Below are 23,760 nucleotides of genomic sequence, written 5' to 3'. Positions count from 1 at the left end.
TGATCCGCACTTTGGAGGAGCTGCCACAACAGAAAAATAGGGGCTAGAGGTGTAGAATTGCAGAGGGCAAGGGGAGGAATGAAGAAAGGATTCTGGGTGGATATAGAAATGGATGAGCTCAGTCCCGAGTCGTAGTACTGGAGGGCGATGTGGGTGTGGGGTCCTAGCCCTGTCCAAATCCTGGATCCCACCAATCCCCAAGGTTGCCTTTCTAACTACAAAATTAATTAAGGGGTTTGGGGATGAAGGAGAAAAATGGAATAGAGGTCTGCACCTGACAGCTACGGAATTGAACCCGGGGCTGCTGGGAAGACCGGCTTTGGCTCCGCTGATAACTTTTTCGGTGCCTCTGGAACAATCATCTAGGCAGAGGGTAGTGACTATTCAAAGGACAGTCCCACTGCCCTGTGTCCCCCACAAAGGGAGGCCACTACATTTGAGACCAAGCCCAGGCCTCCTGCCCTTCAGAGTTCCTCATGGACCCGCTCCTGGTCTTCGTCCGACTTGAGCTTGAGCTCCTCGGGGGTGACCTTGCCGTCCTGGTTGCGGTCTTGGTTCTGGAACATGTCCCTTATGGTTTTCTCGGGGTCCTGCCCAGGCATGAGGCGTCCTTTGCCCTCAGCCACTTGAGCCTTAATGAAGGTGGCAAACTAGGAAGGAGAGAGGGTGATGGCTGAGCAACTGGAAGGGCCCCCTGTTGATTCTTTTAATTGTTTCTGCCCCTCCTGACCTCAGTAAAGGATGGGAGGAGAGGAGCTGTGGGTGGGGGTTCTGGGCTGAGGTCAGGGTGGAGGGCGTGGCTTGGGGGACCTTTTGTCACTAGGGCCAGAGCTGCAGGGCCCTGAGATGTGCAGGTGCCAGAGGACAAGGACGACACTAAGGACTTGGCCGGGACTCAGCCAAGAGGCAGGGACACAGGAGCAGAGCGGGCAGGGTGGTGACATGCACGTGCACCGCGTTACTGCCCAAGAGCGCCATGCACACCAGGCTCCCGACAGGTGCGGGTGTGGGCATGGGACTCCTTGCTCACCTCCTCAGGGGGCACTTCTCCATCCTTGTTGAGGTCCATGTTTTCAAAGAGGTTGCCCGGTGGGTCCTCATGCCATATAAACAGGTACCCTTCAGGTACCCCCTCTTCCCGAGACACCAGCTCTACCTCAAACAGCAGCACAGCGCTGCCAGGGACCCCGCGGGCTGAGGGAGAAAGAAGAGGAAGGGGTCTCCGTCAGAGGCTGGACATGGCTTCCACCTTCCTCAAGATCCCCCTGGCCCACAGGCCTCCATCCTCCCACCCTGAGGTCTGAAGAGGGGTATAGGGTGTTCACAGAACCATCCTGAAGGACTCCCTGACTTCTTAGCAGCCATCAAGGCTGAAAATAAACGTCAGGCAAATCAGATGAAGTACCTCTCAGCCCCGGCCCTGCCCTCTCACCTCCGCTCTCTCCATGTGCCAGGTGTGGGGGCACCACCAGCTGCCGTCTCTCGCCCACGCACATGCCCTGCAGGCCCGTGTCCAGGCCAGTGATCACCTTGTTGGCTCCCAGTGTCGCCTGCTGGGGGCTCCCATAGTCATGGCTGGGGGAGAAAGCCATTCCCAGGTCAATGCCAGGCCGGCCTCCGTCCGCTCTTCTTTCCTCCTCTCCCTATAAGCCCCACCACCTGGTGCCCACTCTATGCACAGGATGCCAGGTCTAGCAGAGCAAGGGTGAGACCCTCAGCTTCCTCTCCCCACTGCCCCCACAGTGTGGCCCAGAGACTTCATCTCTTCCCTGTTCAGTCTGCCCCCATAAAATGCAAGTAGCGGCCTTCTCGCGAGTCTATGTTCCCCTTCCCGTCCCCTGTGGATTAAAGAATTTCATCTCCAGGTGACTCCTGCATCCTTCCCGTAGACAGGAAACCTATGGAGGAAGCAGGAGTCTGGATGCTCCACCAGAGACTTGGGGGAACAAGGTCAAGTCTCTGAGGAAGGCCCCCTGACCTGTTGCCACCCCCTGCCCAGCCATGGCCCTGCCTGGGACCCACGAGGAGAAGAGCTTGGTGCCGTCCACCAGAGAACAGTTATAGTGGTATTGAACGAAGTCTCCAAGCTTGGACGTCTCGTTGCAGGCCTCTGGGGGCCGGAAGAGTGTCTTGATTTCTACTGGGTCCGCAGGGTTGTGGAAGTCAATGATGTGGACATCGAAGATCAGAACAGCAGAGCCAGGGATCTTGTCTCCTGAGACCAGAATACAGGAGCAGGTCAGCTCTGAACTCTAGGAGGGCTGCCCAGCTTCTGAGCCCCTCCCCATCCTGGGGTTTCAAACAATGATGGGTAAAATGTGCAATTAATTCTCCTAATATATCCTTGCTGTGGAGAGCAGGTGGGGCAAGGAGCATCACGGTTTAGAGAGCCCTTTTACACTCTCCTTGCAAACTCTTTGTAATGGCTGATCATTATTAGTCCCATTTTACAGATGCAGAAACTGAGGCATCAGGCAAACAGGCCTTCAAATCCAGGTCTGTGTTTCTGAGAGTTAAGAAGTGATTTCCGGGAGCTCTAGTGGCCTAATGGCAAGAAGTTGCACTGCAATCCCAGAAGTACGCAGTTCGAATCCATCAGATGCTCTGCTGGAGAAGGAGGGGCAATCTCCTCCTGTACCAGTCAGATCCGATTTGAGGGTACACACACATAAAAATAATAAAATTTTTAAAAAGCTATTTCTGTTCCTCCACAACTATCCTTCTCTCTCCAACAGTGAGTCAGTGATTTTTCCTGGATGTGGAAGGAGACAATAACAGGGGACAAGATGGGGCTGCCCTGGAGAAGATGGATGGCATCTATGGGTGGGTCGCCTGATGTATATGCGCTTATGAAGAAGGGCAGAGCAGGGGAGCTCTGGTGGCCTAGTGGCAAGGAGCTGCAACTACAATCCCAGAGGCACACGGTTCGAATCCACCAGATGCTCTGCCGGGAAAAGGAGGACCAATCTCCTCCTGTACCAGTCAGATCTGATTTGATGGTACACTCACAACACACACACACAAAAATAAATTAAAAAAATAAAAAGAAGGGCAGAGCAGTGCCTCACTCCCACGGTGCTGGGGGTCCTAGATCATGCTTGGGGAGGGGGAAGGTCAGTGAGCTGTTTAAGGAGGTGATGAGATGGGAACAGCTGTACCTGTTCCATTCTCCCCATAGGCAAGGTGTGGGGGGATGGTGATCCTCCGGCGCTCCCCCATGCAGGCACCCTGAAGCCCCTGGTCCATCCCGGAGATTATGTAACCCTGCCCGATATAGGTATTGTAGGTGTGGTTGCGGGAGTAGCTGCAATACAAGGCGGGGAGGGCCAGGGAGAGGGGGGGTCAAAGGGGCCCTCCCCCGTCCAGGCAGTTCACCAGCACCCCACAGTGGCTGCGTGGGGTAACCCCAAGCCAAACCAACCACCACCGAGTCAATGGTGACTCATGGCAGCCTCATGTGCAGAGCAGAACTGTGACCTTTGGAAGTCAATCGCCAGGCCTTTCTTCCAAGGCACCTCTGAGTGAGGAAGAGCCAACCTTCCAGTTAATAGTGAGGGGCTTAACTGCTTATGCCAGCATTCAGCATCTCCCTCCACCCCAAGTCCTCGCCTCCTTCTTCAGGGCCCTCCAGACCTGGAGTCAAAAAGGGTGCCATCCATCAGCGAGCCGTTGTAGTGATAGCGCATGAAGTCCCCAGCCACAGCTCTCCGGACACAGCCAGCGGGCATCTCCAGTGTCTCCAGCTGGACTGTATCCTTCGGGTTGTGGAGGTCGATCAGCAGGACGTGGAAGACCAGGGAGGCCTGAGGAGGTATCACAGTCCCTGGGGACAGGAGAGGGCTTGAACCATCCAAGTAGAGAGCTAACTGGCTCCTTTTCAACTCAAGAAGGAAAATGTGGGCACCAGGCAAAAATCTGCTCTCTGGAGCCCTCGCCACCCCAAGCATCAGCAGCTTTGTTTCTTGTTCCCCCTGTGAAACCTGAGCTGGTGTTTCCCCTGCTCAGGGCCACGACCAGCCCACACTGAACCTTTTTGTAAATTAGAATAAAGTACTCCTTAGCTAGACAAGTGCCAAAGGCTCAGTTTCATCCCTACTTGCCTGCTTGGCTGGGTGCCCTTGTGCAGTACACACCCTGGATAACTGTATATGGCAGCCCTGGTTTTCCCTTTTCTGAGAATCCTCCCTCGGTCCCTGTCAGCCCTCACCGTAGCCTTTCTCTCCATAGGCCAGGAACGGAGGGATGATGATCTTCCTTCTCTCTCCAGGACACATGCTGAGCAGCCCCTGGTCCATGCCCTTGATGAGCCAGCCGGAGCCCACATAGGTGTCGTAAGTACCGCCCCTGCTATAGCTGTGGAGGAGAAGAGATGTTGATCCTGGCGGTGGGAGAGGCATGGACCCCAAGGCTTCCTCTTTACATCACAGCCCTTACCTGGAGTCAAAGGCCGTGCCATCCAGCAGTGTGCCATTGTAGTGGTAGCGGACGAAGTCACTGTCCTGGACCATGCGGGGGCAGTGGGGCGGGCGCAGCAAAGTGCTCACCTGCACAGTGTCCGCCTTGTTCCACACATCCAGCAGGACCACGTCGAAGTAAAGGGTGGCATCCGGGGGAATGAGCCCGGCTGTGAGGATGAGACAGCACCGCAAGGTCGCGGGGTGCAGAGGTCTGAGGGTCCTGCTCTGCCTCCCTCCCCACCCCCTTCAGCTCCCCTTCTTAGTCAAGTGATGATCCCACCCAAAAAACCCAAACCAAATCTGCAGCCATCAAGTCAGTTCTAAGTCCTAACAACCTTATATGTTACAGAGGAGGAAAGTCCACCAGGGTTTTCTTGGCTGTATTTTTTTTTTCTGTATTCTTTATGGAAGTTAATTGCCAGGCATTTCTTCTGCTACATCACTGGATGGGTATGAACTATCAACTGTCAGCTTAGCAGTCAATCACAAACCACTTGTGCAAGGGGGCTGTCATTCTCCTTCCTTCCAATCCAGAAAGAGGAGACTGGAGCTCTAGTCCAGACCTGCTATTATTGTGCAGAGTGACCCTGGGCAGGCAAGCCTCTCCCTTTCTCTGAGCTCCAGCTTGCCGACTCAAGGGCCCTGAGTCTGCCTCCCTCCACACATCCCTGTCCCTCTGTTCTGCCCCCAGCTCTGCTCACCCACGCCGATGCTGCCGTAGCCCAGGTGGGGGGGCACAATGAGACGCCGTCGTTCGTTGACACACATGCCCATGAGGCCACGGTCCATGCCAGTGATGAGGCGCCCCACGCCCACCACAATGGCCACCAGGGTGTTTCGGTCATAGCTGGGGAGGAGAGAGATGGGGTACAGGTGTTGACAGTTGCTAAATGGTTCCCTCTGCTGATGGTCCTTATGTGCATAGAGTGTGAACACACACACACACACACCTCCCTATACTGGAAGTGGATCCACATCCTCCACACATCCTCTTCACACCTCTCTTCCAGGTAAAGACCTCCCAAACTTCTTAAAAGGATGTTGTTGTTGTTGTTATTGTTGTTATGTGCTTTTGAGCTGGACCTGACTCATAGCTGACTTCCCAGTGGGTTTTCAAAGGCAGTAAAATTACACAGGAGATCATCCACCTACAGAGCTGCTGGTAGATTTGAATGACTTGCCTTTGGGATTGCAGCATAGCCTCTTTCCACTAGGCCACCAGAGCTCCCTCATAAGAGGCTAAGCTGTTACAAAAGAGAAGTTCCTGAGAAGTCCAGGGGCAGTTGTTACCAGCCCAGAGAAGGAGCAAGTAGATCTGTCATCTGTTTGCTAAGAGTGAAGCATGGTAAGCCAGCAGGGTGGGGAAGAGGAGCATTTATTTAGCATTTACTGTGTGCCAGATACAACACTTGGCATTTTTTATTTAATCCATTCTCCCATGAAGTGAGCATTACTGTCTTCATTTTTTTTTCTTCTGAGAAATAATAAAGACTTTACAGACTAAAAGACTCGTCCAAGGTCACAATGCTACTATGTGGTGTGTTGATGTCAAAGCCCACGTTTCAGCCTCTAACCACTGACTCTCCAAAGACCGGAATAAGAAGTAGTGTAGGTTGACTTTACATTTGGGGATTGACTTTACATTTGTATAAGCCCTATCTGAACATTGCCATAGTTTTTTGTAGGTATATCTTTATTGCCCTTTGCTTTATAGTGCCCTGCAGATTCTGCCTTTTCTTTTTTTAAATACAAATTGAAGGTTTATAGCAATCCCATGTTAAGAAAGACTCTTGGTGCCATTTTTCCAACAATGTGCTTAATTTCTATTTGTCACATTTTGGTAATTCTCACAATATTTCAAATTTTTCAAAATGCTACTGTACACTTAATAAACTTCAGTATGGTATAAACACAACTTTGATATGGACTCATTGCCTTTAAATCTGAGCCAATGCAGCTGACTCTCCATGGAGTTTTCAAGGCTGTAAATCACATGAGAGTAGACTATCCATCTCTATCCCTCGGAGCCGCTGCTAGATTTGAACCTTCAGAGAGGAACAGTCTCTGGATTGGCAGCACGACTCTCTGTGAACTATCCCACCAGAACCCTTTCTACATACACTAAGAAACAAACAAAAAATTGTGTGACTCATTATTTTTCAGTCTGGAACTGAACTCAGATCTCCAAGGTTGCCTGCATTTGAGTTACATTTTCTTCCATTTATTTTGCATTTTCAGAAGGTAAGGAAGGGTGAATGGAGCTCTCTGGTGGCATAGTCCACAGGGAGATGAACTGCTAACTTAAAGGCTGATCACCTCTCTGGAAGTTTGAATTCACCAGCTGCTTCTCAGCAGAAAGATGGAAAATCGCCTGTACAACAGACAGCCTCAAAAGCCCATGGAGGAACAACTCCACTGGTTTAATTCTGACAGGACAACAGTGAGTTTGAATGTTTTGTCCCATAGTTTCCAAAGCGGTAATCTTTATGGACATACACTACTACACCTTTCTCTTGCAGAGCAGCTGGGAGGTTTGAACCACCAATCTTTTGGTTGGCAGCCATATGCTTAATCACTGAATGCTTGGCTGATGCTTAAAGTTTTGACTAACAGTGACCCTGTAGAACAGGGTGGAACTGCCCCATAGTGCGTCCAAGGCTGTACGGAACTTTATAGGAGGAAACAGACTACAGACCTCTTTCTCCTGTGCAGTGACATCTCCTGTGCATTTGATCCGTCAACCTTTTTTTTTTAAAATTTTTTAATTTTTTTTTTATTTCAATGAACATCTACAGAGATTTTGGAATTCCATTCATTCATTGTTGCACTTTTCTCCCTGCCCTGCCCCCCCTTCCCTCCTCCTTGAAAAGCAAAAGAAAAACTCCTTCATTGGTACACAATACCCCCCACCCCGGCACAGCTCCCACCCCCACCCCCACCCCAAATATACTCCACTCTGCAACCCTCATTCCATAACATAATGCCCTAAAATATAATACTTTTAAACTATTCTCTCCCTCATAGACTTCAATGCAGTAAACATAATTTATCCAGTTTTTCTCAGTCAACCTTTAGGTAAACAGCATAAGGCTTTAACCACTGTGTGTCCCAAGGTGCCTTCAAAACTGTCTGAGGAACAAACCCACCCACTGCTGTCAAGTCAATTGAGTCATCATATTTCTAAGGCTTTTTTTAAAAAAAAATTATTTTATTTCATTATTTTTTGTGTGTACCGTCAAATGAGATCTGACAGGTACAGGAGGAGATTGTTCCTTCTTCTCCAGCAGAGCATCTTGTGGATTTGATAAGGCTCTAACTCTTTACCAGAGGAAACTGTTCATGTTTCTCCCAAGGAGAAGCTGGTGGATTGAAACTGCTAGCATTTCTGTTAGCAGCCCAGCATGTCATGGACTTTGTCACGAGGACTCCTTTGGCTACGGCTTAGACCTCGGTGCACCTAGACCTAGACCACTGAGCTGGATTTATACCTAGCCTACTTCCTTCATATTATTGTTTTGAACATGGCCCAGAGTTTTCTGAGTTAAAAATCAACATGGCATAAGCTTCTACCCAGAGTTAAAATGAACAACGTATACACGCCTGTGGATAGCGAGGTCTTATGTCATGCTCATTTTCACTGTCTTTTTTTTAAACTAAATGAGTTACTGGATTTTCACAAGCGGTTCATGGGCACTGCAACCAAAATGTCAAAGAGAACAATGTGCTCACCCCAGCGCCCCTTCTTCTGCTGCCTCCTCGCCCAGTATTAGCAGCATCTTAACTTCTATCACTGTGGCATAGCTGTGACTGTTTTTAAATGAAACCAGATAGCTCCTCTTTGGAGAAGCCTGAGTGATGCAGTAGTTAAAGAACTTCACAGTCACTAAAATATCAGGAGTTCAAACCCACTAACTGCTGTGCAGGAGAAAGACAAGGCAGTTTGTTTCCTTCTGTAAAGACTTAGAGCCTTGGAAATGCTGTGGACAGTTCTACTCAGGCCAGCAGTGCCATTATAGTCAGGATCAGCTCGATGGCTGTGGGCTTGAGGGGTTGTTTTTAGTATTCTTTGGCTTCTGGTTCTTTTCACTCAGTAGTATTATTACTTACTCAGTATTATTTTAAGGGAACCTTTTGAGCTGTCACATTTAATGGCAGGCTATCCTCACGCTGTGCAGAATCCCATTTGTGGATCTATCATAGTTTATTAAGCCATTCAACGGGTAGTGGGTATTTGGGTTGTTTTCCACCTAGGGCAATCACATTCCTCATCCCATGAGTCCTAATATCAGTCTTATTATTATTGTTGCTATGTACTGTCGAGTTGGAACCTACCCCTCTCCAGCTGGTTTTCACAAGGATTTGAACCTCAAGCCTTTGGGTTGGCAGCACAACTACTTACTACAAAGTCATCAGAGCTCCCTTAGGAAGCCCTTAGCCATCAGCCTTGTTGTTATATGTTGTCAAGTCACTTGCAACTCATAGCGACCCTATGTAGAATAGCTCCGAACACGGCTCTATCCTGAGCCAACCTCATTATTTCTGGCCTATCTACCCCAATTACTCCAGTCATTGAGCCAATCTATCTCTTTAGCAAGTGAGTATCGTTGTCTTTATCTCCATTTTAAAGAAAAAGAAATGACGTTTAAAGGGCCATGATACTTGTCTTCAATCATAGAGTGAGTGGGCTTGAACTCAGGGTCTTGGCTTTTGGAGCGCATGCTTTCGCCTCCAAAGACATATCCACTAATTTATTCCCATGGGCTGAGCTGTGTTTTAGTGAAAGGTCTAAAAGTTACTGATTTGGGGGGGGGCATGGTATGGAGTTTGCATGGATACGACAAGGACTCACGCTTACCCCGGAAGCCAGTGCACACCTTTGTCCTGCTGGCACCAACAAAAAAGTGGACCTGCCAGAGGGGACCAGGAGCCTGGAGCAGACCAGAGAGGTCTGTTTTTCAAACTCCAAAGTTAGTAAAATGGGTGTCATGGGCCTGGTAGGGCTAAGATGGAGGGAGAGAAGAGAGAGAGGGAGGTTGAGGGAAAGCAAAAGGCCTGCAGGACCAGGAGTGAGAGGCAGGAAAACCTCAGATGGTTTGACCAACTGTGTGACACGTAGACAGAGTCCCTGACAACCAGTAACGCCCCACCCCCTCCAGATCCATCCACTATATTATTATCATGTTCTCCCCTCTTCACTTCATCACCTAGGAATCACCTCCAAAGTTCACCCTCTTCTTCCATCCCACAAATACAGAAAAATGATCAGGAGTCAACCGAGAAGGGAATCAGAGCAGTGGAAAGGCTGAGGGGTCCCAGGCTGAGACCACTGGAGGATCCCCATGCAGCAGGCACCATCCCCTTTCCCCACAAAAAGACCAGAGCGCCCACAGCCCTGTGGCTTTAAATAAAGCAACTGAAATAGAGTAGAAAGAACTGTTTGCCTTGATTCTAAAGTTATAGGGGTTTTAGGGAGCTTGTGTGAAAGAAATTGTGGCCCTTTGAAAGGTGAAGGTTTCTAACTGGCAAGAAGCTATCTTTGGGAAGATGGGTGTCTGTAAGTCCCGGGATGCTGTGTCTGGTGTTAAGGGATCATGGAGTGAGTGCCTGGATGCGGAATTCAAAAAACCGTCAACCAGGGCCTGAACCTAAGTGAGCCTGCCTGCTCAGGAGAAGGGGATAGAGAGTCTGGGGGCGCCCAGCCATTACCTGGAGTCAAACTTCTTGCCGTCCTCAAAAGTGCCGTTGTAATGGTAGCGCACAAAGTCCCCCATCTGCACCTCCCGGGGACAGGCCCTGGGGATGTGGTACCTCTCGATGACCACATCTTCCAGGGGGCCCCCAGCCGGGTTGGCGCGGCCCAGTCCCCTCCCCACAGCCTGCAGAAGCAGCAGCAGCAACTGCAGGAGCGGGAGTCGGAGGGTGTGGCTGCGCGGGCCCGCGGGGAACATGGTGCCTGGAGCGGGGACGGCGGGCAGTGAGGACGAGCGAGGGAGCCGCCGGCGGCCTCCTTCCCCACTTCTTCCAGATCTGGCTCCCCCCCTTCCTGTCCTCCCTCCTACCCCGCCCTGGCTGGTCCACGTGGAATGGGGGCTGGGGACAGTGAGCTGGCCAGCCAGTGGAGGGTGGGGGACCAGAGGAGGGGGCTAGACGGAGCGAGTTAGACACCGACACAGGGACTACAGAGACCGAGTCCCCCACTGCCACTCCCACCGAGAGCACCAGGGCCTGGGGCCCAGCGGGGAAGAGCGGTTGGCGAAAGCTGAGAAGTCTGAGCTAACTCTGGAAAAAAAGTTTCCGTTTTCCAGAACCCCCGGGTCCTAAAGCCAGCAGAGACGACCCTTGCTTTTTTGCTGGCACCCCCAAATCTAGGCTTCTCCAAGGGGCAGCGGGGCCCCAGAATCGAAGTAATTTTGTCTCCCCCCGGAAGCTGGCCCGTGAGAACTGGGTGATGGAGACACGGAGACAGTGGAGGAGGATGTGTGGGGTAAACAGGGAGCGAGCCTCCCTGACGCGGGACATTGGGGTGATCTAGCCAGGCACGCGTGCAGAGAAGGCAGCTTCCCGGGCATCACCCCCCGCAGCTAGGCTGAGTAGGGGGACGTGGCAACTCCTCCAGTTTCTAGATCTTAAGGTTGGGGGACTGTCCTTGTGTAGGGCGGGGCTTTCTGAGCTCTACACCTCTAGAGTGAAAAGTTCTCCCCACCCACGCCCACTCAGCATCTGTCATAGGGTCATAAGTTGTCCAAGGCTCGTAGGGCACTCAGGGCATCAGTGGACCCTCTCGAGAAGAGGAGCAGGAAGTCCTCCGCCCCTCTGGGGACCTGACCCTGGCCCTCCTCGCCCCCGCCTCCTCCCCGGGGCGCCGGCGCTAAGACCCTGCAGCGCACGGGGGCGGCCCTCAGCCCTGGGCCGGCCTGGAGTCCAGGCGACGTCTCGGGAGCCGGAGCCGGCGGCGCGGCAGGGGCATGGGGTGGGCGGCGTGCGGGCTCCTGTGGCTGCTGCTGGGCAGCGCCGGGGCGCAGTACGAGAAGTACAGCTTCCGGGGCTTCCCTCCCGAGGACCTGATGCCGCTGGCGGCGGCCTACGGACACGCGCTGGAGCAGTACGAGGGCGAGAGCTGGCGCGAGAGCGCGCGCTACCTGGAGGCGGCGCTGCGGCTGCACCGGCTGCTGCGGGACAGCGAGGCCTTCTGCCACGCCAACTGCAGCGGCCCGGCGCAGCCCGGGGCCTCGCACCCTGCGCCCAGCCCCGACGGCGAGCGCGGCGAAGAGTGGGCGCGCGAGCTGCGGCTCTTCGGCCACGTCCTGGAGCGCGCCGCCTGTCTGCGGCGCTGCAAGCGGACGCTGCCCGCCTTCCAGGTGCCTTACCCGCCGCCGCAGCTGCTGCGCGACTTCCAGAGCCGCACGCCCTACCAGTACCTGCACTACGCGCTGTTCAAGGTGGGCGCCCCGCGCCTCGCGCCTCGTGTTCCGAAGGGCGCGAGCAGCATTGTCCCCACCTGGAGCACTCAGTCCCCTGTGCGTTCTGGACTGTGGCCTCTGGCCTCACTGACTCCTTGTCTCCCAGGCTAACCGGCTGGAGAAAGCAGTGTCCGCGGCCTACACGTTCCTCCAGCGGAATCCCAAACACGAACTAACTGCCAAGTATCTCAGTTACTACCGAGGGCTGCTGGATGCCGCCGAGGAGCCGCTCACCGACCTGGAGGCCCAGCCCTACGAGGTGGGACGAGGGATAGGGGAGTGGGGCTGGCTTGGACGCCTCTTCCTGACCCCCCAACTGTAAAAGAGGAGGCAGGCAGGAGGTCCCCCTGACCCTCCTTGCCACCCTCTTCCCAGGCTGTGTTCCTCCGGGCGGTAAAACTCTACAACAGCGGGGATTTCCGCGGCAGCACCGAGGACATGGAGCGGGCCCTGGCTGAGTATCTGGCAGTCTTTGCCCGGTGTCTGGCTGGCTGTGAGGGGGCCCACGAGCAGGTGGATTTCAAGGACTTCTACCCAGCCATTGCAGGTATCACTGGGAACCTCAGGATCTCTAGAAATGGAATCACCCATAACCAGACGACCTGCATCAGGCCAAGTGAGGGGTCAAGTGCTAATAGAGAGAGAGGTGACAGGTGTAGTCACCTAATAGTAAGATACAGAAGGTTACAGCAGGGAATGTCCAAGAGGAGTCCCTGAAGGGTAAACTGGCAGTCCTTCCAGGAAGTAGATGCTGAGGTGGGAAACAGCCCAACAGGTGTGCAAAATGCAGTTTGCCCAGTGTGGCCAGAAATACCTAGTTTCAGAACCCTAAACTCAAAGACTTGTTCTCAGCTTGGATCCAGTCTTACATCCCCCCCGCCACTCTCCCTAAGGCCTTGCTAAGGCTCTGCCCTTATAGCAAACTTGAACCAGGGAGGGTAGGTCAGCCCACGACTTGGATCCTGCCCACAGTATGCATACTTAGTCTTACTTGTTGTCTGTCAGGTATTGGAATATATACTGCATCATTTCCTCTTAATAACCCATTTTTCAGGACAAGGAAACTGAGGCTGGGGAGGCAAAGCTGATAACTGAAGTAACATCCATCAGTGGGAGTAAGTTGGTTCTTACACCAGCTCCTTACCACCCTCTCTCCCACCCCCCCAGATCTCTTTGCAGAATCCCTGCAGTGCAAGGTGGACTGTGAGGCCAACCTGACCCCCAACGTGGGGGGCTACTTTGTGGAAAAGTTCGTGGCTACCATGTACCACTACCTGCAGTTTGCCTACTATAAGTGTGAGCCTCGTGGGTAGACTTGTACAGGGGTAAAAGGATATGGGAGAGGACTATGTTGGGACCTCAAAGGGTTACGGGCAGCTAGCCCTCAGAATTGGGGACTTTAGGTTATGAGAGAAGAGACTGTGGATGTTTGAAAAAGAACACTAAACAGTTTGGGCAATTGGGAGGTTTCTCCGTGGAGACAGCATCCTCCGGAGAGACATATAGGTATGCCAATAGACAATTAACAAAGTCCTGCCTCCACCACATTTCTATCTCATTTAATTCTCTTAGCAATCCCATGCAGCTCGTGTTAGGAAAAATGGAACTATATCTCAGATGAGGAAACTAAGGCTAATAGAAGGCCAGAGGCCATCCCTAATCACATGGCTCATAAAAAACTGCACTAAGACTTGAGGCCAGGACTGTAGATCTTTTCATTGGAGGAAGATCCTGGCTTCTACTGGGGGCTTGGATGGACAACCGCAAGGGTTTCTATGCTGCAGAATGACCCAAATCCAGAGAAGCTGGACTCATGGTGGAGGAGTTGAGGACCAGTGGGCCAGGGGGACCATTCATGGGGACAGAAGACAGAAGAAAGCTGGGCTGCCCTGCCACATTATAATTCCCCCAGTGGCTTCATTCTCTTCTTGTAGAAACTGAGCAGGTAACCTAGTCTCTCTGGACCTCCAGTTATCTCTCTGTAAAATGAGGATGCTACTAACAGTGAGGTTTAAATGAGTTGCCTGGTGCATGGCAGGCACCCTGTACGTGTTAGTTTGCATTGTTACTGGGTAGAGTGAGGAGCACTGGACTGAACTGGGAGGTGCTGCCTCTGAATGTGAGGAAGTGACTGGGATCCTCCTCTCCCTGTCTGCAGTGAACGACGTGCGCCAGGCTGCCCGCAGTGCCGCCAGCTACATGCTCTTCGACCCTGGAGACAGCATCATGCAGCAGAACCTGGTGTATTACCGCTTCCACCGGGCTCGCTGGGGGCTGGAGGAAGAGGATTTCCAGCCTCGGAAGGTGGGCACCGCCTCTGAGGGCACTTGCAGAGCATCTAGGCTGATTAAAAATGCTCACTCCACTCCTGACTCTTTGGAAGGCTAGATGGGAGGAAGAAAGATTACCGGATGGGTCTGGAGTCAGATACGGGCTCAAGCTCCGTTCCCACCAGCTGTGTGGTCCTGGAAATTTTACTGACCCGTTCTAAGTCTGTCACTTCATCTTCAGAGTGATTTGTATGATCTGCCTCACCATTCCAGTTCCTGGCAGGTGGGAGGTACCCAATAAGTATCTGTTGTTGTCATTAGCCACCCCTGGCCTTTGCATTTCGGCAGGGGACTCCTAGCTGAACTAGCTGTGGCAACTTCCTAGGATCTAGAGCAAGACTAGTAAATATGGTGCCACTTTTACTTTCTTTGTCAGTGACAGACATTATTAATCGATTGAGGCTGACTTGCTCATTGAGCCCTCACACTCCAGGCCAAGAGGATCCATTAGCCTATGAGCAGAAACCTGTTCACTGTTCCTTGAGCTGGAAAAGGGAAAGAGGATGTCGATTCTTTCTAGGCACTCTGGCTGCCCCTGCCATCTTCCCACTCTGCACTGCCAGCAGGGAATGGCTCACTCTCTCACCATGCTCTTCCCAGGAGGCCATGGTCTACCACAACCAGACTGCAGAGCTGCAGGAGCTGCTGGACTTTGCACACATGTACCTGCAGTCAGACGATGAGGTAGGTGGTCCCTTATCCTCCAGACCTGGGCCATGGTGGAGGTCGGCTTGAGCCTTTGTCCTGGGCCTTGGTGGCAAAGCTCAGCCCAACCCCCAGCTCAGCTAATGTGAAGCAGAAGTTTACCCATCCCTTACCTTAATTCTCCCTTCTCCACATGTCTGCGTGCCTTTCAGCTCAGATGGCACTTCCTCCAGGAAGTCCTTGGCATGTGCAGTGGCTCTTTCCTCTGCATTTCATTGCCAAACTCTGACCTCTGTCCCTCTCTGATCCCCTGTGGCCCAGATCTGGAGTTCTTTTTAGACGCTGTCCCTTCTGCAGCCAGTCTCCTGGAAGATTGTGTTCCTGACAGGATGGAGACCTGTCATTCCTAGCTCTCCAATGGCGCCTGGCACTGAGCTGATGCTCAGAAACTGGGTTTGAGGCGAGCTGTGGTGTCCTAGTGGCAGGAAGCTGCACTGCAATCCCAGAGGTGCGTGGTTCAAATCCACCAGATGCTCTGCTGGAGAAGGAGGGACAGTCTCCACCTGTACCAGTCAGATCTGATTTGATGGTATACACACACACACACACACACACACACACACACACACACACACACACACAAACTTGAATTTGAATAAATAACTAAATGAATGAGAGGACGGTTGAATGAGGATTTGAGAACCTGAACATCTCCAAGAGTACCTGGTCTGGGCTTCTTTTTTTTTTCCTTTTCTTTTCCTTTTTTATTCGCATATGTACCATCAAATCAGATCCACTGGCACAGGACGATGGGTGGATTCAAACCGCGCTCCTTTGGGATTATAGAACAGATTCTTGTCACTAGGCCACCAGAGCTCCCTTTGCTCAAGATTTCTTATTCATTCCCTTCTGAGTTCATCCATCCACAGCCTGCCTTGCCGGGGGCAGGGACCACAATAGTTAGCATCAAGCCTTTGGTGCTAGTTAGACCTGGCTTCATTATTTACCAGCTAGGTGGCCTCCAGACCAGTCTTAGTAACCTCTCTGAACTTGTCTCTTTCTCCATGGACTGGGGCTCAGAATACCTATGTCACACCCTTGTGGTGGTTAGATTGAAATTAGATCAAGTATGTGAAGCCCCTTGTACAGTGCCAACACATAGTAGGTGCTTAGTGAGTGACAGCCATTCTTATTACTGTTATTCGTTGCCTGAGGTTGGCAGCCCTGTGTTTGTGGCTGGAGTCAATTGGTGCTCTTTCTCAAGCAGCTCAGGGTCTAGTGGGGGAGGCAGAAAAGCAAACGGAGGTCAGTCAGCATTGAGTACTTGGCTAGGGGGCCCAGCCGAGGTCTTCTGTGAGGGCCTCATCCCAGAGCTGATGCCTAGCGTCACGGGGTACACAGGAGCTAGTTTTGGGGGGCTATGCTGTCTAGGCACAGAAGAGTAGGGAAAGCAGCAGAAGCAGACTGCACAGAATAGCATTCCTCTCTCTAGTGTACTTACACTTGAAAGGAAGGGGGCTTTTGCTAATGCTGAGTCTGCTGGTGGAGCCCATACATTGGTTCAGGGAGGGGCAGTTTGGTTAAGGGCTGTGTTAAAAACTGATTCCTGTGTTAGATCTTGACACTGGGGGGAATGGTGCTTAGGAGCCTTAAGAAATAAGACCAGAGGTCCCCCCTTAACTAGGGAGAGAGGCGTTATTGGGTTTGTCTAACCTGCCTTCTTTCTCCAACCTGGGACTGCTCTAGATGGAGCTGGAGGAGGCAGAATCATCCAAGGAGCCTGAGGACCCGCCATCAGACACCGAATTTGAGGGGGAGGGTGACTACGAGGAGGGCATCTATGCTGACTGGTGGCAGGAGCCAGATGCCAAGGGCGACGAGGCTGAGGCTGGTAAGTGACTCATGCCCTGGTGGAGTGTGCAGGGATGTGACTGGAACCAGAAGTTGGCACAGATGGACCCACCCACTGGGTAGCTGAGGCAGCACCGTGTGTGTTCATGCTGGGGTCACTCCTGGGGGCTTCTAGCAAGTGAGCAACTGCTGCTCTCCATGGGGGGCAGAGCGTGGCACCCTTCCTGGAACTGTGAGCCACATAGACCTGTTCCTGAAGAATTGCCCCCACATTGTGCACTCCCTCCCAGCATCCTGATACCTGATGGGGTAGGTAAGGGATTAATCCCAATACTCTGTCTTTTTTAGAGCTGGAGCCTGAACCAGCATGAGAAGGGGGCCACCCCCAGCACCTCTCAGGAGCCTGGGAAACCTGGACCCACCAGTGCCGTGGTGCCACTCCTCCCCAGCCCGGCAGCAGCAGGAACTATTTATTAAAAACTTAAAATGGACATAGCTGACCGGCCCCCACCTGGTCCCACCTGTGAGTGCGACCTTCCCAGCCTCATTCTGCCTCTGGTCTCTGGACCCCAGGATGATGGCCAGCAATGTGCTGACCGGGGCCATCTGCCCCCTGCTTGCCTCACATGGACAGTCTTCCAGAGAAGAAGGTTTTAGCTCCTGACTGGCTTCTCAGCCCAAATTGCAAAGACAGCAGGGGGCCGCAGAGGTCTGGAAGAGGAACTGATCAGAAGTCTGGAGGTTCCTGGTGCACTAGTAATAGGTGCTCAATAAATGTAGGTTGTTGAATGAATTACAGTACTTGGGCCCAGTCTCCCGGGGCTAACTGTGGAACCGCATGTCCCTTCCTCCCCTGGCACTGGTCTTCCCTGCTCTGTGGATGGCGGGGGCTGAGGAGGGCACACACCATATGACAGCTCCTGAGGTCCCCTGGACTGGGTTTGAATGTGGGTGCAAGTGGCAAGGAGCGAATGATGGTGGATCCCCGCCAGGGGGCGCTATGGCCCAATTCCTGCCGCTCGGGAGAATGGTGTTTTCACAGCTCAGCTTTGCTTCCGTCAGGAGACGCAGCCACGGCATTTACTGACCTGGGTTCTGAAGGGCAAGTGAGAATGCCTTAAGTGGGCCCTTTGCTGTTCTCTGTTTTCCCGTCAAGAGCTCGAGACTGGAGTCCCTCCCAGTGGCCACAGAGGATAGGTTTTGCGTACTTGGGACCTCTTGGAGAGCAGTGGGATGAATCTCAGGGGGCAGAGCGTGGTGCCCAGTGATTACCACCCAGCACCCCAGTGATACTCCCCTTCTCAGGGCCTACCTGTGTGTGTGCATTCAGAGTGAACCTCACTGCCTCCAGAAGGGAGCTGAGGCAAAAGGGGTTTCTAAGGACAGATCCAGGCAGGTGCCAGTTTTGTTCTGTTCCCTATGTTTGCCTTTTCTCTTCTGGAAGGAATACCTCCTAGTCCATGGGGAGTTGCACTGCTGACACAAAGGTGCCTCTCTAACAGTTGAAATTCCCCAGCAGCTCTGGAGTTATTAACAGCCTCTGAAAACCTGCCGGAAGGTCAGCTAGCTGTGAGTTGGCTCAGACCAGGTAATGCGTTGAGTTTGTTTTTTGCTTTCTCCTGGAGGGTGGGTTCAAGTCTAGCAGCTGAATTTGCACCCACCCTGTCCACACCCTTGCCCCTCTTACCTGAAGTGCCAGGTGACCTGGCCAGGGCTCCACCCGCTCTGCATTGCAGACGCCCTGCCCCACCTTAGACCCCTCCCCTGAACCTTTGATCTGGATGAGGGCTGGGAGGCCAAAGTCTGAATCTGGAGTGGGCTGGATCGGGTAGGAGGCCTGGTGACCTCACTTCCTCCTCCCTCTCTGGGGCAGGTCAACCAGGAAGACCCACAACTGTCTAGAAGTGGCTCCCAGTGACTCCCACGTGCTGTAGTGACCAGGCAGAGGGGGCCCTGCTCCATCCTGCCCTTTCTAAGCAGCTTTGTTGTCAGCTTGTATGTATCCTCAGCCCTCTTTTCTGGGAGGGGCCTCCACCAGGGCTGGCACTTGGGAGGGTAGGAAGCAGGGATATGCTTGAGCGTGTCTGCGCAGATGGGTGCCTGGTGAGCACGAACTTTGGAATCTGGAAGCCTGGGTGTGGGATTAAAAGAGAGTGTGTGTGAGAGAGAGAGCGAGCGAGCAGGAGGAGTTCTGAGTGTCCGTGACAGCCTCATGGGTGACAGGCTGTATGTGTGTGTGCACTGATGAATGCATTTCCAGGAGGTTCACGCACCCATTCAGTACATACTTGTGCGCACCCACCCTGTGGGGCATGCTGTAGGTGTAGGCATACAAGGAAACTAGCAGATGTATATGAGGCTTACACTCCAGCAGAGTGGAACAGGCCATAAACAAACGTTATGATGAGTAATGTCTAAGATTCTGCTGGAGAAGTGTGACTGGGTTGTAGTGGAAGTGAGTGAGTTGATGTATGTGTCTCATTGTGTGTGTGAGAGACAGGGAGGGGGGCATCCCCAGGGTGCCAGCCCCTCTCTAGGTACCCCGCCCCCATCCAGGCTTTGAGCCAGGCCCTCCTCTTCAGGGTGCCTTACTCAGCTCCTCTTTCCCAGGGAGCTGCCAGCCCCTCCCAGCCCTCCCTGGTGCCAGCGTCTCCCCACTGCCCAGCCGGTTTCCCAAACCGGTGTGACCGAGTCCTGGCAGCGTGGGCTTTCTGGGGCCCTCCAACTCTGTCTTCAACCCCTCCCTCACCTCCTAGCTGTCTCTGTCTCACTCACCTCCCTGTCCAGCCCCTCCACAGCCCTGCCCAACACCTCATCAGCTCCAGCATGTGTAGAATGGATTGAAGTTCAGAATGGCCAGAGGGACACTTGAGCCAGACTTAGTAGGATTCCATAGCAGTGACTTGGCCCAGAAAGACCCCAGTGGGGGAAAGTAGTACTGTAATGGATAGTGGTACCTGACAAGCTACCTGTGACATGCAGAACCGTCTCATAACCCAGAGAGCATTCCCTCCTTCCAGGTTAATCTGAGGAATGAGAAGCAACTTGTTGAAGACTCTTGAGGTGGCTGGTGGCTGAACAGAGTCTCAACCTTTTCTCCTCAAATTGCTGCTGTTCACAGCAGGGTCTCTGGTATTGGCCATGTCCCTTCAGGCTGTCATTTGGGGATCAGGAAAGGAAGATGGGGGTTGATTTGGAGACTAAACCTGCAGTGGCCAGCCCATCGAGGGGAACATGGGGAGGAAGGAAGGAAGGCAGGGAGGGAGGGGAGTGGGCAGGCAATCCCCATTCAAGAGTCCCTCCTCCCATTGTTAGCTCCGTGGGGTTGCTCCGGAAGTTGGGAAGTCTGAGACTGACTTGCTGGGGTCACTTAGTCCAACTACTCCTTGGATCCTGAGAGGTGGAAGCCAGGAGAAGGGGAAGTCCCCGCAGGCTCCCAATAAAGTGCAAAGGAAGTCTCACTTGAGGTTTAGGAAATTGTTCTGGACATCTTCCCCTGGTACACACTGTCTAGGGACAGAGTGGTGACGGGGGGTGTGCTCAGCTGGCACTGGGGCTCACAGCTCAGACTGGCTGGTAAGATCCTGGTAACCTCAGGGCCCCAGACCCACAGTGGCCCCATTCGAGGCTTCATCTACGTATACTTTTCTCCAAGGGCGACCCTGGCAGATGGCCCCAGTATCATGACTGGGGCAAATGAGGCTCAGAGAGGCTCATTTGAGCCCTGAGGGCCAGGGCTAACTCTCAGCTTGCTGGCCTGGCCCTGCCCTACTCCTTTCCCATAATCAGCTCCAAGATGACACAGGGATTAGATCAGAGTGAGCTGGGGGCCTGGGTGGCCCACCCGACTCAGCCCAAGCCCAAACCCCAGGCCCAACCTGTGGACACATCACCCCATAATCATCACCTGCCTGGGTTCCAAGGTGGCGCCAAGGTGCCCGAATAGCAGCTCTTCTGTGCTCCTAAACAGCCCTTGGGGTGGGAGTGCCTCTCATACATTGGCTCAGGTGGGGAAACTGAGGTAAGGGGCAGATATGCTCGTTTACCCGTCTTCCCCATAGATAGCTACTTGACGCTTTGAGTCAGTGGAAGAACTCATTAGTGGAGGTCACCCACAAAGAAGAGACGGGACTGGCATCTTCCACTTTGGGTTACCTTTTCTTTCTTTTTAAAGAAGAAAGTTATTTATGTTCCTAGAGGAATGCAAGAATGGCCAAGCCAGATGTCTTCCTTTTGCCCTGACCACTAGGATAAATCCATGTAGTCTTCCTGGAGGAGGAGGCAGGGAAAGGGTTGGACTCAGTCACCCTAAGTGGAAGTCTTGCTTCTCTGCTGACCTGGTAGGTATCTCTTAGCCATAAAGGATCGCCCATTTAATATGTCATCTCCAAATGTGGGTATATATATAAACACAGAGACACAAAGCCCAGACTGAAGTCTGAAAATACTTGTCAACTGACTTCAACCTTCTGCATATTTATTTTGATACCCCATCCAGAAGCTTGTTGTACGTGGTTTGAGGCCACCAGCTGCTCCAAGGGAAAAGGATGGGCAATCTCCTCCTGAGAAATTAACTGCCTCTGAAAAGCTGCCAGAGGGTGAGCAATGGGTCAGTTCTGACTCGATGGTACACAACAACCACCCCCTTTTTTTAGGGAGCTGTGGTGGCCTAATGGTAAACTGCTAGCTGTGTTGCCAACCCAAAGGCATGTGGTTCAAATTCACCGCTCGCTGCTCCCCAGGAGCAAGATGGGCACTCTCTTCCCTTGTGCCTCTGAAAACCTCTCTGAAGGGTCAGCTGTGAATTGGTTCTGACATGATGGTCCACAACTTTTTCTTTTTAAAATGCTTTGGTATTCTCAAACATGGAAATCCCCTGGCTTAGAGCTGCCCCTTGCCCCATACACACTTTGGATGCAGCTGGCTTCCTCCACATCCTTTATCCACAGCCCAGGCTCTGCTCCTCTCCCCCACACACTCTGCCCTCCCCTTCATGAGTTCCAGGTTCCTTGCTGGGCAATAAATTATCCATGAGCTGTAAGTTGGCTGCCTCTTCAACTAGAGTCTGAAGTGCTGATGAAATATTCAAGGATCTCAACTCTCAATTCCCTAGTGGCTGTGGGGTGGGCTGGGGAAGATGGGATTCATGTACCAGGCCAGGGGTCTTCTGAGGCCTGGCCGCCCCTCCCCAAGTCCCTAGGCAGGGCGAGTGGGAGTCTCTGCATAATTGACTGCTGTGCCATTAGCAGGTTTAGAAGAAGTGAGCCTGAATTCTTGTGCCCTGAGTGGCTTCTGCCCACCCTCTCTGGTCTTTGCCCCCACCCTACCTCTCCTCTCTCTCATCCAAAGTTCTTCAGAACTCAGACCTCAAGCTTCCTTTCCACAAAAAACTGCCTTCCTCTCTTTCCCTCTGCACCCCACCTCTGTTGGGGTTCCAGAAAGAGATGGGAGAAGTGAGCTGGTTGATGTGAGACAAGGGCCCATGTTCCATTCTCACCAGATAATTTGCGTGACTTTAGTGAAGTCCCTCTCCTGGTTCAGGCCTGTTTCTTTGTTTATATAAGGAAAGGGACTCGGATTAGACTATTTCTTCTTCCCAAGAATTCTCCACAAATGAAGAAGAAATTCCTGCCCTGCACCTTTCAGAATGTATGTGGTGGGGGTGGAGAGGGTGCCTGTCCTGGCAGGCGGGGTGGGGCGGTGGGGGCAGAGCTTCTAGTTCTGTCAGCCTATGCTTGGAGGTGCCCTGGCCATCAGCCAGAAAGGGGATGAGTCAGGTGGTGAAGTCTTGTTTCCCCCTCCTCCCATGCCTCTGAAAAGCCAGGAAACCCACCACCAGAGTATAACCCAGGGCCTGCAGCCAGTCCTGCTGGGCTCCTGCAGTCCTGGAAGTAAACCAGGAGCATCTGGGGTGGGTGAGTGGGGATGCCTAGGGGCAGACAGGCCTGTAGTGGTCCTGTCCCTCCTCCAGCCTTGCCCCCCATCTCCCTGGCCCCTGGCTGTGCTATTTCTGTCCTTCCTATCTCTGTTTTCTTGTCTCTCTGCTTCCCTCTGACATTCCATCCCCACCCACACTCCTTGCAGGGAAGTGTTGCTGCTGGAGCTACCTCTGTAATTAAGGGCCCTCCCCAGCTGGCTGGCTGGGCACACACCCACAGGGCCAGGCGTGGGCAGCCTCTGGCCCCTAGGTGCCTCCTCTGGACAAAGGGCAGCAGAAAGGGCAAGATGCCCCATCCCCATGACCTTGCAAGGCCCTAATCTTGCCAGAGAGAAATGGAACTTTAGCAGAGCTGCTCCCTCCTGTGGGCCTGGAGGGGTCACCCTGAGCAAACCCGTCCCTACAGGCACTAGAAGGCAAAGGGAGGCAGGCATACCATAGTTCTAAACATTCAAGTTCTAAATCAAGCAAACAATATGGTAAATGGGGTTTACCTTAGCGAGTGTACTGACCAATGACCTAAAAGGTCAGGCAGGAATTTGGAATTCTCACTCTCCTTCTCAGATTGTGGGGACCTCCAGGAGAGTTCCTTGGCCCCCTGGCCCAAGCCTCAGAAACACTGCCTCTTCCCTTCCCATCTCTGACCCTGTTGCCCCAGGATGGGCCTCAGCACATATGCTGTTCTTATCAGGTACCATTGCACAGATTATCACTCCTTAGCGGATACCATCTCATGGATATGACTCATAGCAACCCTGTGGACAACAGATGGAAACCTTGCCCTATCTGGTGCCATCCTCACCCCCTCTGCCATACTTAAGCTCACTGTTGCAGTCACTGTGTCAATCAGTCTTGTAGAGGGTTTTCCTCTCTTTCATTGGCTCTCTATTTTTCCCGGCATAATGTCTTCCTAGGCCTTCCTGAGGGAGCTCTGTTGGCCCAGTGGTATTGAGTTGGCACCGCTAACCCAAAGGCATGTGGTTCAAATCCCCCAGCTGCATCACAGGAAGAAGATTGGCAGTCTCCTCCTGTGTGACTTACAGCCTCTGAAAATCTGCTGGAGGGTCAGCTATGCTGAC

At 52.8% G+C, this 23,760-nt stretch overlaps 2 protein-coding genes across 2 annotated transcripts; one reads left to right on the top strand and one right to left on the bottom strand.

Annotated features, from left to right (window-relative positions):
- Positions 1–464: 464 nt before the first annotated feature.
- Positions 465–10,644, bottom strand: FKBP10 (FK506 binding protein 10, 65 kDa). The gene is made up of 10 exons (XM_006901640.1): positions 10,164–10,644; positions 5,159–5,304; positions 4,435–4,624; positions 4,208–4,353; positions 3,634–3,823; positions 3,159–3,304; positions 2,023–2,215; positions 1,433–1,575; positions 1,031–1,194; positions 465–650 (listed from the first exon to the last, which is right to left on the bottom strand). Exons 1-10 carry the CDS (start codon positions 10,403–10,405, stop codon positions 465–467), a joined length of 1,746 nt encoding a protein of 581 aa, XP_006901702.1. The 5' UTR covers positions 10,406–10,644.
- Positions 10,645–11,395: 751 nt separating this feature from the next.
- Positions 11,396–17,233, top strand: LEPREL4 (leprecan-like 4). Its single transcript, XM_006901639.1, has 8 exons — positions 11,396–11,896; positions 12,024–12,176; positions 12,293–12,464; positions 13,085–13,213; positions 14,076–14,221; positions 14,848–14,931; positions 16,639–16,783; positions 17,092–17,233. The coding sequence occupies exons 1-8, from the start codon at positions 11,423–11,425 to the stop codon at positions 17,112–17,114; spliced, it is 1,326 nt and encodes a 441-aa protein (XP_006901701.1). The 5' UTR covers positions 11,396–11,422; the 3' UTR covers positions 17,115–17,233.
- The last annotated feature ends 6,527 nt before the right edge of the window (positions 17,234–23,760 follow it).

This window comes from Elephantulus edwardii, unplaced genomic scaffold (assembly GCF_000299155.1).
Source record: "Elephantulus edwardii isolate Elephantulus edwardi_28Jun2011 unplaced genomic scaffold, EleEdw1.0 scaffold00340, whole genome shotgun sequence".
Taxonomy (NCBI): Eukaryota; Metazoa; Chordata; class Mammalia; order Macroscelidea; family Macroscelididae; genus Elephantulus; species Elephantulus edwardii.
The sequence above is the reverse complement of the archived record's forward strand: the minus strand, read 5'-3'. Positions and strand labels throughout refer to the sequence as shown.